Here is an 18,344-nt window from a genome sequence, read left to right as displayed (position 1 = left end):
GAAAGGTTTTTTAAACCATTCGGAATAATACTATATGGAATACTTGTGTGGTGGCCATCAACTCAAAAGGCAAGTTATATGAAACTGCTCTGTAGGGTCCAAAGAACTGTACTTTGAGTCATAACCGGCGCTTTAAGGACCACCCCTAATAAAGCGCTCGAGGTGCTAGTCAACTTATCTGCTCTAAATCTGGTAGGAAAACACGTGGCCGCCGCTTCAGTGCTTCGGTTTAACAGTATGACGCTATGGAAGAGCCGGCGGCTTGCTCACGCTTCTATACTACAAACTGTGCGTTGTTATAACCAATAAATCGACTGCTCTTTCAAGAGACCCACTTTCAACAGGCTCTTCAAGACTAGCATCCCGTCAAGAACAGAGCTGCAAACTCAGATACCATGGAGAAGAAGGGAAATAAACTGCTACAAGGATGAATCAAAGCTAGAAATTAAAGTAGGCTATGGAGTTTTTTTAATAGAATTAGAATTAGAATTAGCGGTCCGACTTCCGGACTATTGTAGCGTATATCAGACAGAAGTCTTAGCCATAAAGGAGGAAACTGTGTGCCTTAACACATACGCCGTAACAATAACTACGATTAATATCTTCTCAGACAGCCAGGAGACCATCAAATCAATGGATGCAGTTACATTAAGATCAAAGGTTGCTCAGGAATGCTAGGCAACGCTGAATGGTATTAGCACTGTCTTCAAGGTTAGTCTTATATGGGTTCCGCGACATAGAGATATTGAAGAAAATTCCAGGGCTGATAAGCTACCCAGAAAGGGTACTAATCTTCCATTTTTTTAAAACAGAGACAACATTGGAGTCCTTGTAACAACTTGCAAATTAAGGATATAAAATAACATCCTCCGAGAAGCCAATAAGTGATGAAGAAAATACGTGTGTTACAACCAGGCTAATTTGGCTGCAAACAGATAAGAGAAGATCAGGAGAGAAGGTCGTGGATTGTGTCCCCGGTCATTGGCTGTTAGGTAAGCACTCTTCTAGGTTGGGAATATTTTCGTATGAATACTGCAGAAGTTGTAGAGACGAGGAAGAAACAGTAGAACACTTTCTTTTTAACTGTCCAGCCTTAGCTAGGAGTAGACAAAGGTTGTTGGGAAAACATCAGTTTGACTCTCTTATGGAACTATCAGTGGTATCACAACAGAACTACAAGGTCTAAGCGAGTTTGGCTACTTTAATTGGGATCAATGAGGGACCTACAGTTTTAAGCCGACTCCGAACGGCAGATATTTTTATGAGAAGCTTTTCCATAGCAGAAATACACTCAGAGGTTTGCCATTGCCTGCCGAGGGGCGACCGCTATTAGAAAAAACTTTTTCTTCATCTTGGTGTTTCACGGAGATTCGAACCAACGGACTTCGAATTCCCAATGGTAGTCATGCACCAAGGCATTCGTCTACGGCGGCCGAATTTGGTTTACTATTATGCGTACCACCGCTTCTCATTTGAATTAAAAAAGAAGTTGGTTTGAGCTCTTTTAAGCCTTAAAGGTATCTATAACTATAAAGGATCTAAAGAGTGGAGACATGGAAGGACATTTAAAGGTCTTAGAAGACTTCCGACATACTCCTGTTCTTTATAAGGGTGATCCAAACCCATTGGCTTCAGCAATTTTCAAGTTCTTATTATTTATTTTTTTTACAATAATTTTTTTTTTTTACAATTAAACTATTTATAATAAATATTGAAACATTTCAATAGACGATCTTTTGAAAATGAAAATCTATCTTAACGAATTTAGAGATGTTATTAAACTCAATGAAAGCTCTAGTAATAGGAGCATTTTGAGCAGAAAGCGATTTTGAAAGACCAACATAGAAGAACTCCGAACTACGCAGAGCTCTGGCCGGAATATTAAAGAAAATTCTCTGAAGAAGCACCGGACAGTCAACAGCATCACGGATCAAATTAAAAATTAGAGACAGAAATAGGATTATGCTCCTGTTCTGCAATGATTTTAAGTTAATCAATAAGTATCGCTGTTCATAGGTAAGTATAAAATCCAAAAAGCGTAAATTAAGCAACGCGCAATATAAGAATACTTTCTGGATTCGTCCAATTTATCAGCATGCACGGAGACCAAATGAAGCATGCACACTCAAGTTGGGAACGTACAAACGGCGTATATAAAAGCAACAGCATTTAAGGGCACGAGAAATCGGAACTATGACGCTTAATAAAAGCAAGCGTGGCGTAATATTTGGTAGTAATTAAATTTATATGACTAGCAAAAGTAAGCTTCGAATCAAATATTACACCCAAGTCTTTAATTTCACTTACACGTGACAGGATTGTTCTTGATATGTGATAAGAGGGTTCAATAACGGAGGTACGCTTAGAAAAGGTAATTTAAAGGCATTTATTTATGGGGCGGGAAACAATGGGCCTAAGTTAAAAAAATATATTCCAATAGGTTTTTACCCAAGAATCTGCCAGACAGAAATACACGCCATTGAGTTAGGCGTGAATGAATGCCCCCATAGGAAAATAAGAGGGACCCAAATTTACATACTTTCAGATAGTCGGACGGCTTTGCAAACCCTTCTATAAACTCTAATCACCTCAAAAATCGTAGATGACTGCCTAAATTTTCTCAATGTGTTAGGGAACTTCAACGCAGTATTATTGGGGCGAGGGAAATGAATAGCGAAACAATTCCTAAACCGGGCAGAAGAATTTCTGATAAGTTATTTCCACTCAGCAGAGTAGATTTACTTGTAAGTCTTTTTACTGGTAACTTTACAGGTCACACTAGCCTGACATACCACTTAAGCAAAATTGGCCTTTCTGAGGCCATCATCTGTCGATTCTGTGAAATGAACACTGAAAATTCAGAACGCATTCTTTGTAAAAGTCCAACACTAGGCAGAAAATGGCTACACTACCTTGGTAGTATTTCTGTATCTCGATATAAACTGGGGAACCATAAAGCCCAGAATGTGCTAAAAATCTTAAAATGCCTTCAAATACAGGGGTTTTTATTGATTTCAAAGACAAAACTGTTAAAAATGATTACAATTTTAACATATGTACATTCACTTTAGCTCGATATGACCACCTTTTGCCTTGACTATAGCCTTCAAACGGTCAAAAAATGAGTTGAATGCTGCACGAATATGATCTTGAGGTCTTTTGGCCCATGCTCGTAATCGCTTTTCTCAGCGCATCCATTTTGGCATATTTTTTAGTCCTCACTTTGCTCTCAAAAATGGACCAGATGGAATAGTCCTTGGGATTTGCGTCTGCCGAATTCGAAAGCCATTGTGTGGACGAAATGAAGTGTGGAACATGATTTTTTAACCATTCTTGGTTCATACGAGCTTTATGAGACGGTGCCGAGTCCTGTTGAACGTCTACTACTGTGGGCAAAAAGTAAGGTGAATTTATTTGTCAAACTTCGCGGGATTAAAATTTCGGTCTAGTTATTTTTTTCATGAGTTGGCAGCATTGTTAATAACATCTGGGCCAACTTTCATGTGAATGTCATTATCAGTAATATATTTACGCTTGTGCTTACCAAACGACCAAGAGTGCACTTTTCGATTTTTACAATGTCTGATTTGATTGAGCAGAGAAGTGCCATCATTTTTTTTCTTTGCGGAATGAAATTTCGGCTGCGGGAACGTTTAGCATGTTGCAGAAGGCATTTGGTTATTCGACCATGTCGCAGAAAAATGTTTATAAGTGGTACAAAGACTTCAAAGAGGGTCCAGAACGTGTTGATGACTTGGAGCGCTCCGGACGACCATCGACGTCAACAGGTGACCAACACGTCAATAAAGTGAAGGAGATAGTACTCCAAAATCGTCGGTTGACTGTTAAAGACCTTACTGATATGATCGGAATATCTAAAGGATCTGTGAAAACCATTTTGAAAGACCATTTGGGCCTACGAAAACTCAAATCTCGTTTGGTACCGAATACTCTCAATTTCTTCGAAAAAAGTCGTCGCGTTGATGTGTGTCAAACAATGCTTTCAGACTATCAGGACAAGCTCAAATGCATCATTACGGGAGATGAGACTTGGATTTATGCTTACGACCCTGAAACAACCGACCAATCAAGCGAATATCGTGCTAAAGGCGAGGCCAGACCGAAAAGAGCACGTCAAAGTCGTTCAAAAATAAAGGTCATGATGAGAGTTTTTTCGATTTTCGTGGTGTGGTGCACTATGAATTCCTTCCACCTGGCCAAACTGTTAATAAGGAATACGAGTATTATTTGAGAGTTATGCGTCGTTTACGTGAAGCAATTCGTCTAAAAAGACCAGAATTATGGGCCAACAACTCTTGGTTTTTGCATCACGATAATGCACCGTCTCACACTGCACTCGTTCTTCGTGACCATTCCGCCAAAAACTCCACGCATATCGTTCCGCAACCACCGTATTCGCCTGATTTGGCTCCGTGTGACTTCTGGCTATTCCCAAAACTCAAGAGACCACTCCGGGGAACGCGTTTCGAGTCGATTGAGGAGATTGAATCGAAGAAGGTGCTGGTGGCTATACCGGAAATGGACATATTTGGCATGTTTCGGGGATTGGAAAAATCGTTGGCATAAGTGTATTTCATCGAGAGGGGATTATTTTGAAGGGGATGAAATTGATTTACAAGAATAAATAAAGATTTTTCATTTTACAACCAAATTCACCTTACTTTTGGCCCACAGTAGTACGACCGAAATGTTTGCGTGTCCACGGCTCTAAATCAGCATCTAAAACATTTTCCCGATAATAAGTCGCATTCACTTTGACACCAGGCTCGATAAAAACGATTGGAGAGCGTCCATCAGCGGCCACTGCGGCCCAAACCATTACTTGCGATGGGAAATTGCATCGAGTGGCCATACGTAGGCTCAAATTCTCGTATGAGCGTTCGGTCAAGTAAACACGATCGTTTTGCGTGTTTATGAACTGCTCAATTGGGAAATTTTTCATCAGAAAACACAATGTTAGGAAATTTGCCACGTTCGTGCAAGCGCAACAACTCCTTTGCTCTTTCGCACCGAACTTTTTTTTTGCTGGGGTGAAAGATCGTGTACTTTTTGGGACTTGTAAGCATTGACCTTGAGTTCATTTTCCAATATGCGTCGAATGCTGTCTTGCGATATTTTCAGTTCTTTGACCATTTTTCTTCCACTTCGAAGCGGATTTCGTTCAAGTCGAGCCTTCACTTTCCGAACCATTTCTGGCTTGTTGCAGTTTTTTTTGGTCCACCTCCATAGCTTTTTGCAATGCTACCAGTATCATTGTAACGTTTTATAGTGCGATACACAAATATTTTATTCGCTTTGAGGTGAATGAGCTCACGAACAATGGCTGGTTGTGATTTTCCAGCCAAATATAAAGCAATCACACTATTACGTTTGAATTCCATCACAGAAAAAAAATTCAACAAAACTGAGACGCAAATGCTTTTAATGGCTTATAAACAGTATATTGAACTGTCATTAGAACAATTTTGACGTTGATGTCATGAGCTGTTTTACAGATACAAGCAGTGTGAAGTAGAGCTGTAAAACTATCGATGGCACTATCGATATATCGAATTTTTATATTTTTGCGTCGCTATCGATGGTTATTGTTCACTATCGATAGTGGCATTACCATACATTGCACATCACTTGTTTTGGTGCAACTTTGCAGGTCGGCAGCAAATTTTGGTAAGAAATACATTTATATGTAAAAGGTAATTAAATATTAAAATAAGTGTTTATTTGTAGGTAAATTTTCGTTGGTGTTGGTGGCGGAAGGATGGACAAATTTCTCTTGAAAAACTCACAGGGTAAGTTCCATTTACTGCTCAGCAACGCAAGTAACTAATTTATGTTATGTATGCATGTGCTTTGTTAAGATGGACAAGACAGCAGCATTGAGGCAATTGAGGAGGACAACCAGCTAGCAAAAAGGCAGCGAGTCGGAAGATCATCGGTGTGGGGCCATTTCGAAAAAATAAACAACGGTATGTCGGCAAAGTGTCGCTCTTGCTGCAAAATGTATAAGACGAGCGGAAATACCTCAAATTTATTTGACCACCTGAAGCGTGCGCATCCCGGTCAGCGTGTTAACGATTTGCCAATCACTTCTGGTAAAATAGATACATATTTAAACACAACATATGAATCTACGTCAAAGCGCAAACAAGAGCTTGATTTAGGACTCATAAAATTTGTAGCTCAAGGCATGCAACCTTTTTCTATAGTTGAGGATCCTGAGTTTCGCGACTTTATCAAACTATTCGACCCACGCTACAAACTACCGTCGCGGACTACCCTCTCTAATGTCATGATGACAAATTTATTTGATGAGCAGAAACCTAAATTAAAAAATTTGCTCAGCAAAATAAATCACTGTGCCATCACAACTGATATGTGGACGTCCCTGGCAAATGAATCTTATATGACCGTCACATGCTCGTTTATTACAGATAGTTACTGTCTTCGCTCTGCTGTTTTATCAACAAATAAGCTAATTGATGAAACAAATCATACTGCTAAGAATATAGCAGATACCCTGCAGGCTGTTTGCAACGAATGGGGAATTTTTGATAAAATAACTGCAATTGTGACCGATAATGCAAGCTCAATGATCAAAGCGTGTGAGCTGCTTAAAAAAAGGAATTTACCCTGCTATGCACACTCACTTAATTTGGTGGTGCAAGATTGCCTTAAGCTGGATTGCACAAAAGAATTACTTAAAAAATGCAAGTCCATTGTCGCGTTTTTTAAAAGTAGCACGATTGCTTACAAGAAATTTAAAGATTCTCAATTGACGGAAACTAAATATAGTCTAATACAGGAAGTTGCCACCAGATGGAGGAGTGCATTCCTAATGATTGAAAGAGTCTTAAAAACACATGAAGCAATCAATATAACACTTCTAAGTTTGTTGAAAGCGCCACAGCCTCTCACAGCTGACGAAATCAACATATTAAAAGACTTGTCACAAATACTTTCTCCCTTTGACATTGCTTCCAAAGAAGTGTCATCGAATTCTAAAGTCACAGTATCACTAGTTATTCCAGTTACTTATGGCCTCTTAAACAACTTGGAAAATAGCACAAAAAATCTTCTTACCGAAGTTGGCCTTAAAGTAAACGAATTTTTAATTGATTGCGTAATCAAAAGGTTGTACAAGTACGAAGATCGCACAGTAACTAGCATTTCTACATTGCTTGATCCAAGGTTTAAAAAACAAGGTTTCCGTTCGCAATACAATGGAAAAAATGCTGAAAAACTTTTAATTGAAGAACTTATTCATCTGAGCAAGTCTTCAGCTCCCACCTCAGAGCCACCAACACCAATTGATCAACCAAAACCAACACGACATCCTCTTTATGAATTTGTAAAAATCAACATAGAAAATTTGCCTAGGACCAAGCGCTCCGATGCAATAATTGATTTACAACAATATATTGGGAAACATCACTCCTTGGGCGATGTTGATCCCCTCAAATATTGGCAGGTATGTAGCTTAACAAAAATTCTTCAAAAATGTTTAATGTTTCCGTATTTACAGCATAACGAAAATAATATAAACGACCTTACTACGAAATATTTTTGCATTCCTGCTTCATCGACAGAGTCGGAGCGATTGTTCAGCAAAGCTGGACAAATTATAACAGAACGAAGAGCTGCCTTAAAAGCTAAGCATGTGGACATGCTCCTTTTTCTTAGTCACAATTCTCGGATCTTGGCAGAAGACTGATCCTTAATTTTAATTTTATTCAAATTTGTTTTGATTTACTATGTCCATGAAGGATCTCATTATGTTAAACATATGAAACATATGAAATGTTTATTAAAATGTTAATTTTTATTGTTAAGTATGCGTTTATTAAGTTTTTGAATTTGAAAATATTTTCGATAGTACTATCGATACTATTGAATATTTGTTGCCAAACCATCGAAACTATTGAATGTTGCAACCATCGATAGTTTTGCAGCTCTAGTGTGAAGTTGGTAACACTTCATATCGTTCACCCTGTACCTAAACTACTTTTCCTGTACCGCTATTTTTGCACACAGTTTGCTAGTTTCTACCTAAATTAAAAAAATTACATTTTTTTGTTATAAACTCTGCTTTTTCTGCGAACAAAGGAGATGCACGTAGATTGAACCTCAAGTGATGTGCGACTGCGTCACTTTTGAATTCATGTAAACCATAATATAGAAAATTCAATCTTATTTATTCTGAAATATTTCACTTGATTCAATACAATACCAATAACAAAACCTCTTTATTCAAATAACGATAATAGAGCAAAGTTTTTGTTTTTAATTTAAATGCAGGCAAGGCAAATATTTCTGCGGTGTTCAGGACATGTTGGCGAAGCCCAGTGTGGCGTACCATTTATATTTTTTGACGCTATGTCAAATTGTTTCCTTATATCCTTCAGTTAATTTAGCGAAAACTTGTTAGAAGTAGTTAAAATGATTACAAATAATAATTAATTTCTTGAAAGCTGAAATGCGATGAAATGACGAAATGATGAACGTCGCTATACAAAAGCCTGCTTGCCGTCAGAAAGTCACAACGTTACACAAAACTGACTTTTCACATGCTTTTCTCGGGTGAGTTTGGTTCCCAACCTGGTTCTGCACCATATTATTACTATAATTGAATCATGGTTCTGCACCATACCACACATATTAATAATAAATGAATACATAACTGGTGTGCAACCACAATTTGCTCGCTAGATGGCGCTAAACATAGAACTAAATGTGCATAATATTTTGGTTAGTTGTTGTTAGCAGAGTCACCCACCTATTCGGTAAGTATACACACAGTGCGAAATTTGTATATGTGAGCAGATGGCGACGGCCATTCATTGCCGGCAATGCAGTTTAGCTCTGCTTGGCGTCAGCAGCGAAAGTTAACATTAATATTAACATGAGAGAACAGTATGTTAATGGAAAGAGAAGGCAGATAATGTTAATAAATGGGAAGGCGCAAATGTTACTGTTAACTATTTTTACTACAGATTGAGTATTTGAAAGGTTTCTAAACTGCGTGCTTTTAGTTACATATTTACACAATACATCGGTTTGTGTGTGTATGTGTTTGGTTGTATCTGTTGCCATTAATATTTTTGCTTACACACTTTTTCACACATCCGCGTTATCAGTTACAATTTTTCATTGTTTAGTAAACCAAAGCCAAAAACCAACAAATGCAAATAGTTCATTTATCTATAATTAACACTATTCAACATTGTTTTTAAGTTATTTTAATAAAAATTAAAATTTTTCTAAGTTTATTTTGTAAATGATTTCGAAATGCACTGTTTGGTAACACTGTGTGGTGAGAGCGCAATTAGCTGACAGGATTCTACGAGATTTTCCAAAATCCTGCGATAAAATCTACGATACTAAGATACGGAAGGAAGTAATTTTTCATTTACATGGGGTTCTCATTAGTTTGATCGTAATGGCTGATAGGGGACTGCGTTTACGTTGGTCACTGTTTTCAGCATGAGTTTTGCCCACACAAAAATTAAAACCACACATCTTTCACCTCTACACAACAACACATTTCTCACCTCAACATTAAACCAATTAGATTTTGACTATTTTCTTATTTTGGAAATAATAAGCGAATAAGTAAAATTGATTACTCTGCATTAATATTCTCTGATACAGCTACATAGTTTATGTAATGTTGCAGTGTATAGCATCTTTTGTTAATTTATTGCAAAAATATATGACTTAACAAAAAAAAAAAAACAAAAAAAAGTGCGTGTAGCGTACGAGAATAACAGAAGTGAAACTTTCAAGGCAGACAAAGAAAAAGGGAGAGACCCGAGAGAGAATGAAAGAGAAAGAACATATATATATTAGACCGGGTCGATTTGTGGGGAGGCAAAAAAATCGCCCATTGCTCTGTGAAAATCGTATTCTAGGGATCAAAATAAGAAACTTTGCCGAAGAAACCATACCTCTAAAACGAATTCTGATGTCTCCCAATTTGGGTCGAACTTTTTAGTTTCTTTTCTCATGTAAAGGCCAAAAATGGTGATATTTTGAAATGATTGTATGGGGAACCCCCCAGGGCAGTTCCAGGGGGTGTGCCACTGGCATGGGTGGATCGGCCGTCCAAAGTTAGGGGGGGTCGGTCATACATTTGGACTCGATTGGAGCACTCTAAATGGGTCAAAGTGGGATTTTTCGTTCGACCCAAATTGGGGGACATCAGAATTCGTTTTAGAGGTATGGTTCCTTCGGCAAAGTTTCTTATTTTGATCCCTAGAATACGATTTTCACAGAGCAATGAGCGATTTTTAAATCGACCCACCCTAATATATATATAAATTCACAACATTTGCAGAGAATACAATTAGACAAAATTTACAAAAAACGGAAAAGTTTCGACCGGTGTAGGTAAACGCCGGACACAAACCGTGGCAACAACGCGCACTACTCCGAGCGTTTAACACCCGCACAAACGCAGCTATACCAGGACGGCAGCAACGGCACAAATTATCGCAAGGCAATCACAATAAATCCGACGTCGGATTGGATAGAACTTTATAGTACGCACAAGCACTAGCCAGGAAACGGAAATAAGCGCCAAAAACAAGGCACCAACAAAAAAAAACGCCAAAAAAATTGGGACCAAAACACTCCAAACAGTAGGCACCAAAAATATATTTCCTACAAGTTTGCACCAACAAACAAGCGCCAGTAGGCAGTGTTATTTCTTACTAGAAATTTGCAACCACAAGGAAAAATTCAGAAAAAATAGCCTAAAGTGTAGCCAAGATATATGTACATATATAAGGTATAGCTCTTTCTCTCCTTTTCCTCTTATATCTTTCATATCTTTTTTCTCTCTCGCGGAACGAAAATGCCCAAAACGTTGCATGGCCTTGAAATTTTACACTCCATTCTCGCTCGTCCATCGACGCATAAGAAGTTTCAGTTCAAAAACAATTATAAATAAAATAAAAGCGTATAAAAAATCGACAAAATTTCGAAAATGCTAATTCAATTGTTTAGAAAATTGTATGGTATGCTGTTTCACGAAAACTTAGAATGGGTACCATTTAAAGTCAAAACGTGACTTTGAAATTTTGATGAAACTGTGTCGTTTTCTAAGACTATTTTTGTTTTAAATGACTGCACTTATATAGTTAGAGATTTTTTTGAGATTGTGAATTATATTTTTATAAACGAATATAAATTTTATTTGTTATGCAAACGAAAACTTTTTCGTAGATAACAGTGCAAGCATTAAAAAAAGGTGCTGTACAATTTTTAATGACTAGGCTCGTTTAAAAAGTCCGTGCACAGTAAGAGAGATGGTTATGTTATCTCTTGGAAGAATACAAACCAAGTTTCAGCCAGATTGAGCTATTTCTATGTGTGTGGCATTCGTTTGAATCGAGGAAGTCGAGTGATTTTCCTTTCCAACTCACGCCTCAGCAGTTGTGGTCGCAAAATTAATGGAAATAGGGATCAAACTCGCCTCTAATCCCCACTATTCTGCAGATTTGAATCTATCGGATGTCTAGGAAAACTATTTGTTCCCCAAATTGTAAAAACAGCTGGCGGGAGAAAGATTTTATTGAAACGAGGAATTGATTGCAGAAACGAAAGTCCATTTGACAGAATTGGACTAACACTATTATTCCGAAGGGATCAACAAACTAGAAGAGTACCTCAAATAATTAAGTAAATTTTATTTTTTCACGGACTTTTCAAACGACCCTCGTATTTTATTAAAAATATATAGTTAAGTCTTGCGTTGTATTCGAGGAGAACAAGATTTACTTGACCTTACCGTAGAATCTTGCCGAAAATTTTTTTTTGTAGTTCTGTTTTATTCTTCTTCTTGATTGGTGCGATAACCGCTTATGGGGAACCGGTGGTCCAGAAATTTCAAAAAATCGATTTTTTGTTTTTTCGATATTTCGAAAGTATAGTACCTCAAGAATATACTGTGAAATTTTCATGCGGAAGTTCCCAATATTATAGCTTCTACAGCCTACTAACTAGGTAGAGAGCGGTCCGCACGCTCCTGTACCTCAATCTTTAAACTCATTTATCTCAAAACGACTGTTTTCGGCCTGGTATTGTCGAAAAAAAACTATTCAACTACTATTCAACTATTTCAAGCCGATGACTAAGTAATTCTAGTTCCTCTCTACACTGTAAGGCTAGCTTGAATGAACTGGAGTTGGAGCTGTTTAAACCAACTTAAACAGATAATAGCTAAAAAATCACCCGTCTTCTGATGTCAGTGCCCATTTTTGTATTTTTTTACATTTGTAGTGATATATCTTATCCTACTTTTTGAAAGCACAAGCAAATTTTCGTAAATACCGACTTTATCCGTATACTGCGTAGACTCTGTTCAGGATCAGGGTCAGGATCTACATACTTTTCTTTCCATATTTAGGTTACATTAGAATAAGGTGATAGCCGCTGGATCCAATACGCAACGAGCTATCTGAGCCTGCTTTTGGATAGTGCGGCGCAGTAACAGGGGGATATGAGATCGTTCTTTCTCCTCACCGATTTTGCCATTCACGCAGTATATTTCACATTTAAATGTCTTATACTTATTTATAAGCGAGTTTACTTGATACACACTTATATTATACTCAAATGTAAAAAATAGCTTTTTGTCAGAAATATCACTTACCTGAAAAAATAGCGTAAACGCCACCCATTGATAATATTTTGTATGCTTTATTGTGAGAGGTCCACGTCCCTGTGAATTATGAACCCCAGGAAAAGGCACCTCGGAGCCTTGCTTCTTCATGAAAGCATCCACCACTGTATATGTCGAATGTATCCAACAATATGTATTGAGGACATCTTCGGGAATGTCTCTGCAGATCGACGCGACGAAATTGAAACAAAAAAATTAAGAAGAAAAAAACATTATTAATACTGCGATGTTGCAGTTGAGATTTGCGTGCAGGGGCAACGTGTGGGGCTTGTACACGAGATGAGGCTTTCGAAAAGCATTAAACGCCTTGGCCCGCCCACTTTTTCCAAAACAATGCAGTGGCAGCGTTTATTGCTCATCAAAGCTCTAACTCGGACGAGGAACTTCGTGAGAGTGGAGAGTACAAAATGGAGTTAGGTAAAAATACTCGTATGTGTCTGTTGTGTGAGTGGGAGTGTGTTCAAGCAATACTAGTGGCAGCAACTCGAGGCAGGAGTTGCTAGTTCGAAAGAGGCATACAGTTATTTAATACTTAATTTTACCTGTTAAACTACTTGTTCGGTGCTATATGTGGGCTTATTGTGTGCATGAGTATGTGTGTGTATATGGCTATAGTACTACTTAGACGTTTAAGGTTTTGTGTTTGTTTGGGGCAAAAATTTGTAATTTTTGTCTTAACATTTTAGCATCCTATTCGATCCTACCTTGTATGTACACAGTCTATGGGATTTCCTACGTACTGCCGCGTCGTAACAGCGATCGAGAATGTTATTAATAAAATAACAGTTGCATTTGTGTGTAGGCGAAAAACAGGTGAATCGATTTTGACATGAGACACCTATTCGTTTTAAAGTTTTCAACGATTTGCACGTTTTTGTTTGTTATGATTTCCAAAATTCCAATCGCAATCACAATGGCGGGCAATGGTAATTGCAATACATCATTCGATGGATGTTGCGGCGCGATGAGGTCAATAGCGTACAAAATTTAACGTTGACGTCATCAACAGCAGCAGCAGCAAAGTCCGTATTTGAAGCGAGCGCCCAAGCACCGTAAAAACGGAGTGGGAGCCAGCCGCAGCGCAGATGGAGGCGGAAGTAGTGACGATGATAGCAGTAGTGGCAGATGCAATGACAACAGGCAAGCAGCGCCAGCAAGCCATTGTTTTTGATTTTGTTTTTTTTTTTTGTTTTTGTTTTTTTTTTGTTGGTTGGTTTTGTTTTTGTACGCGCAGCAGTATTGCAATTCATTGCGATTTGAATTTCAATTTCAATTTCGGTACACAGTTATGGTACGTTGCAATTCGTTTCATTTTAATTTGTTAACATCCCCCAATTAGCAGGTTATCATCGCCAACACAGGCGAGAGCGGTGAATAAGCAGAGACACACACCGATTCAGAGTTGATGTGTTGGTGTCGCAGACGGAGACGGAGACCGAGATAGAATCGGCGACGGAGTCGGAATCGGAGCAGACGGATGTATTGGATAGTTGGTGTTGGTGTAGAGGATTGAGGTAAAATTTTGTTGCGAAATACAAAAAAGAATTTATGTTATTGAGCGAATATCTTTGCTTGTTTTATGAATGAAATGCAATGTTTTCAAAACGAAAAATATTCGAAAATTAAATTAGAAAAGTTAATGTTTCCTTTTTTGTTGATTAAATAAATAATAGAATACGACTGCGTCGCTTTGCAGAAAACTTGATAAATAACAGTAATTAAAGTCAACAGCAATATATGTAGGCTAATACGTAATAGTGACAATATTAATATTACAGTAGTAATATTACCTGAAATAATAACAAGAATCTATAATAGTTACGGCCTACTTACAATACATAATTAATCAATAATAATTCAATAAATACATTTGGCGATTCAACTGTTCAATTCAATTCAATTCAATTTGGTGGTAAGACTGTGAAACGAAAAGCAATAATCGAACAAATAGTTGGGTGGTGGCGTCTTCTCGCCACACGCCACACGCCACACGATCAGCAGCTGTATTTTCAAATTTTTTCTAATTATTTTTTGCAATTTGTTCTTGTGTTTGTTTTTGTTTCAACTATTTGCACCATTATTGCCATCGACTGCGTTAATTCAATTTACTTTAATCAAAAATACTATTAATTGGGTATGTATGTGTATATGTATGTAAGTTTAGGTAGTACTCAATATACTTGTATGTTATATAGAAATATTGGCGTGTTTACATATAAAAGGGTCAGTTAGTATTATATAGTAGTTGCTATGTATGTAGATATTTTTACTTGGCGCTCGATTTGTACTTCGTATTATCGCATAATGCCAATCGTATTCAATATAATATCAATTGTAATTGCACCTATTACAGAATTATTACGTTTATTATAAAATTATTACAAAATTATTAAAATTATTTTTTCAATACGATAGTACGATTGGCTGGCAAATGTATTTGTATGTGTACAATTTTGGTTAGGCAGGAAGGATATCAATTAATTATAATATGTAAATAGGTTTGTACGTAATAGTTATAAGAAATACACCAAAAAATATAGTATATAGATATATGAGCTTTCAATTTATTGTGGTAGTAAGCATTAAACTCCAAATAATTACAACAAATGATGACACTTTGTTGCTGTTTTGATAAGTTATTTATTTCGTTCTATTTTTTCTAACTAGAGTATACTTTTTGTTGTCGAAATAAACAAAATGTCTGGAAAATTTGAGCATTACTTCCAAATTGTATTAGAAATTATTAATAAATATGTAGGCGTAATAGAGATTCTTTTGATGTTAGACGAGTAATGTGCGATTATAGGAATGCAAACTTTCTTCTCGAATAGCATTTACGAGTAAACTTAACTGCTCGAATGTAAGGATGTATGACAAATGCAGTTTAATCACCAAAACGTTTCTTAATATATATAAGTATGCAATTTTTACATAAATAAAAAAACGTATGCATCCATCTTTTGGACAAATTTTGTAATCGTCATAGGTATGCTAGTCCAACCATGCCATACTGTGCGACTTTGTATATAAATATACATTTTTATTTAATTTTTATTCGATAATAACCGATGGGATGAGTCTTGGGCTAGCCGCAAAGCACATGCCACGAATACCACTTTAGATCTATTTAAATCGTTTGAACTGCTGTTTTCAATTCGAAGAAATCCAAGGCAAGAGACAAATTTCTTTAGCTGATCATCGTTTATATGGGGTGTTCTCCGTGCGTCCGCGTGAAGGAAGGCCAAAAACCTTCGAAGTCGATGAATTGGAGGCATTGCTCAATGAGGATCCGTGTCAAACGCAATAAAAGTTTGCTTCAGTATTAGGACCCGCCAACCTATTTCCAAGTGATTACATGCTTTGGGAATGATTCAGAAATAGGGGACTTGGGTTCCTTATGAGTTAAAACCAAGGAACGTTGAACGTCGTTTTTTCGCCTGTGAACAACTGCTGCAGCGGCAAAAAATGAAAAATTTTCTTCATCGCATCGTGACGGATGATGAAAAATGGATTCATTACAGCAATCCAAAGAAAATAAAGTCATGGGGACTGCCCGGTCATGCTTCTACGTCGCCGCCTCGGCCGAATATTCACGCTGCGAAGGTTATGCTATGTATTTGGTGGGACCAAGTTGGTGTTATTTATTATGAACAGTTAAAACCAAGCGAAATCATCAATGGGGATCGGTATCGACTTCAATTGATGTGATTGAGCCGAGCACTGTGCGAGAAGCGGCAATACCTGCACGCGGAGAGGCATGAAAAAGTGATTCGACAGCATGATAACGCTCGGCCTCACGTTGGCAAACCCGTTAAAATCCACCTGGAAACACTGAAATAAAAAATCCTACCCCACCCGCCATATTCTCCAGATATTGCGCCGTCCGATTATCACCTGTCCCGATCGAAGGCACATGGTCTAGCTGACCAGCAGTTCCATTCATATGAAGTCAACCATTTTTTCAGAATAAAGTTGTATTTTCACCAAAAAACAGCGAGAACATAGTTGCGCACCTAATAGTTTTATGACATTTATTTTTTGAATTTGATATCTGGCATATGTAACTTTTTAAAGCGTTTAAAAAAAAATTGTATATTCTTATTTATTAATTTGACGTAACAAAACAATTTTCGTTTTTTCATAGATGTATGATGACATTCGCATTCGAAAAGCCATTATAGCACGACTTGATGCTGCAAATTGCCGAAAGCACTTTACAAGGGGTCCTCACGATTATTTTGGTAGTTTAACAAAAGTTAGCTCAATCGTAAAGTCAAAGTCTATGCTGTTTATCTATGAAAGTGCTCAAGCTAAGGTTTCTATAATTTTGATAAGACTATAGACATTTTGACGTGGTTGAAGAACTGCGCTGTCCCGTAAAAGAACAAGGAAGCTTTATGCTACCTCAGGTTTAACAGAAAAACTGACATTAGATAAATATATTTAGTTTTCGTAGTTACAGAGGTATCGAGATAAAGTAGCGACTTGCTTAGTGGAGCTTAAATAATTTTAGTCTCTGTACATTTACTGGTTTTTTATCTTAAAGGCGAAATTTTTTTGTTTGCTTGTATTTATATTCTTAAACATTTTATTTGATTACTATGAAATTTTGATAAGCTGTTGTGGGCAAGGAAAAGCTAGCTTGGATAGAAGTAACTGAAAATTGCAAATCGCTGGTGATGGGGCTACTAACGACGACGTCAAGTGAAGACAGTGGCCAATTCTTGGTGCATCAGGGCAAACGGGGCCAAGTCAGTATTTGCTATCAGCAACATTTTGCTGTTCAATTCTACCAGACAAAAGTAGCCCAGGTGAGAAATACCATAACTATTTTATCGTAGGAAAGGTAAAACGGTTAAAATGGTGCTAGGGTTCGTCATAACCGCTAAGGGCGTTAAACCCATCGACATCATCCCGGATACTAAGAGGCAACAGCAATAAAGACAAATTATAGAAACTCAACTGTTATCGAAACTTAAGTAGTGGATCCCTGATGGTAAAGAACCATCTTAGCCTGGCAATTCGTATGACATGAACCCAAGAAATAACCATAGAGGTGACAATTACCAAGGGTTGTTGGGCATCAAACCCAAAATAGGAGAAAGTGTCAAGCAGCCAAGTGTACAAAAAGCTCGCCCAAGCGCATATTAGCCATCATAGAGGCGAAAAGAAATGTCACTAAGTTTGATTAGTACCAAATACTTTAACTTTCTATAGCAAACTGTGTATTTTTTATTTCTATCGGAACTTTAATGACTTGGCAATGAATTTTTTTATACAAGGTGGCGCTAAATTAATCACCCTATTGGAAGATTTATAATTTCTGGAAATTTATGACACCTCGCAAATTTTTCGTACGACAATAGTACATATTCAACACTTGTGAACTAAGCAACTGCTGTATATGGAACGAGTGAAGGTCAAATTCCATGACAAAAGATCAGATTTCGATCACTTAAAATCATTTTTATTTAATAAAACAGATATTCCCAAACGATATTGGATGATGAATTTTGCGCCACCTTGTGTTACAATTTGGCAACCCTCTCTAATTTTTGAAAAATTCGGCAAATGAAGAGTTTTTAGAAATCGATTGTCTCAGTTTTTTGTCAATGGGGACAGTTTCTATCAGAGAGGCGTC

The 18,344-nt window shown here is 37.3% G+C and overlaps 1 protein-coding gene and 1 long non-coding RNA gene across 3 annotated transcripts in view; one reads left to right on the top strand and one right to left on the bottom strand.

Moving 5' to 3' along the window:
• Positions 1 to 18,344, bottom strand: part of LOC128858236 (innexin shaking-B) — a 251,368-nt gene that overhangs the window by 95,845 nt on the left and 137,179 nt on the right. For both annotated transcript variants that reach the window (XM_054094327.1, XM_054094326.1), the window contains exons 3-4: positions 13,408 to 13,541; positions 12,674 to 12,863 (exon numbers count right to left, since the gene is read on the bottom strand). In XM_054094327.1, the coding sequence (XP_053950302.1) occupies positions 12,674 to 12,863; positions 13,408 to 13,541 (324 nt within the window). The remainder of the gene's footprint in view (positions 1 to 12,673; positions 12,864 to 13,407; positions 13,542 to 18,344) is intronic.
• LOC128858237 (uncharacterized) lies at positions 5,547 to 5,992 on the top strand. Its single transcript, XR_008453993.1, has 3 exons — positions 5,547 to 5,688; positions 5,749 to 5,810; positions 5,880 to 5,992. It is a non-coding gene; the product is annotated as an uncharacterized LOC128858237 (long non-coding RNA).

The sequence above is a fragment of the Anastrepha ludens genome, chromosome 3 (assembly GCF_028408465.1).
Source record: "Anastrepha ludens isolate Willacy chromosome 3, idAnaLude1.1, whole genome shotgun sequence".
NCBI lineage: Eukaryota > Metazoa > Arthropoda > Insecta > Diptera > Tephritidae > Anastrepha > Anastrepha ludens.
This window is presented reverse-complemented; position numbering and strand designations above follow the sequence as displayed.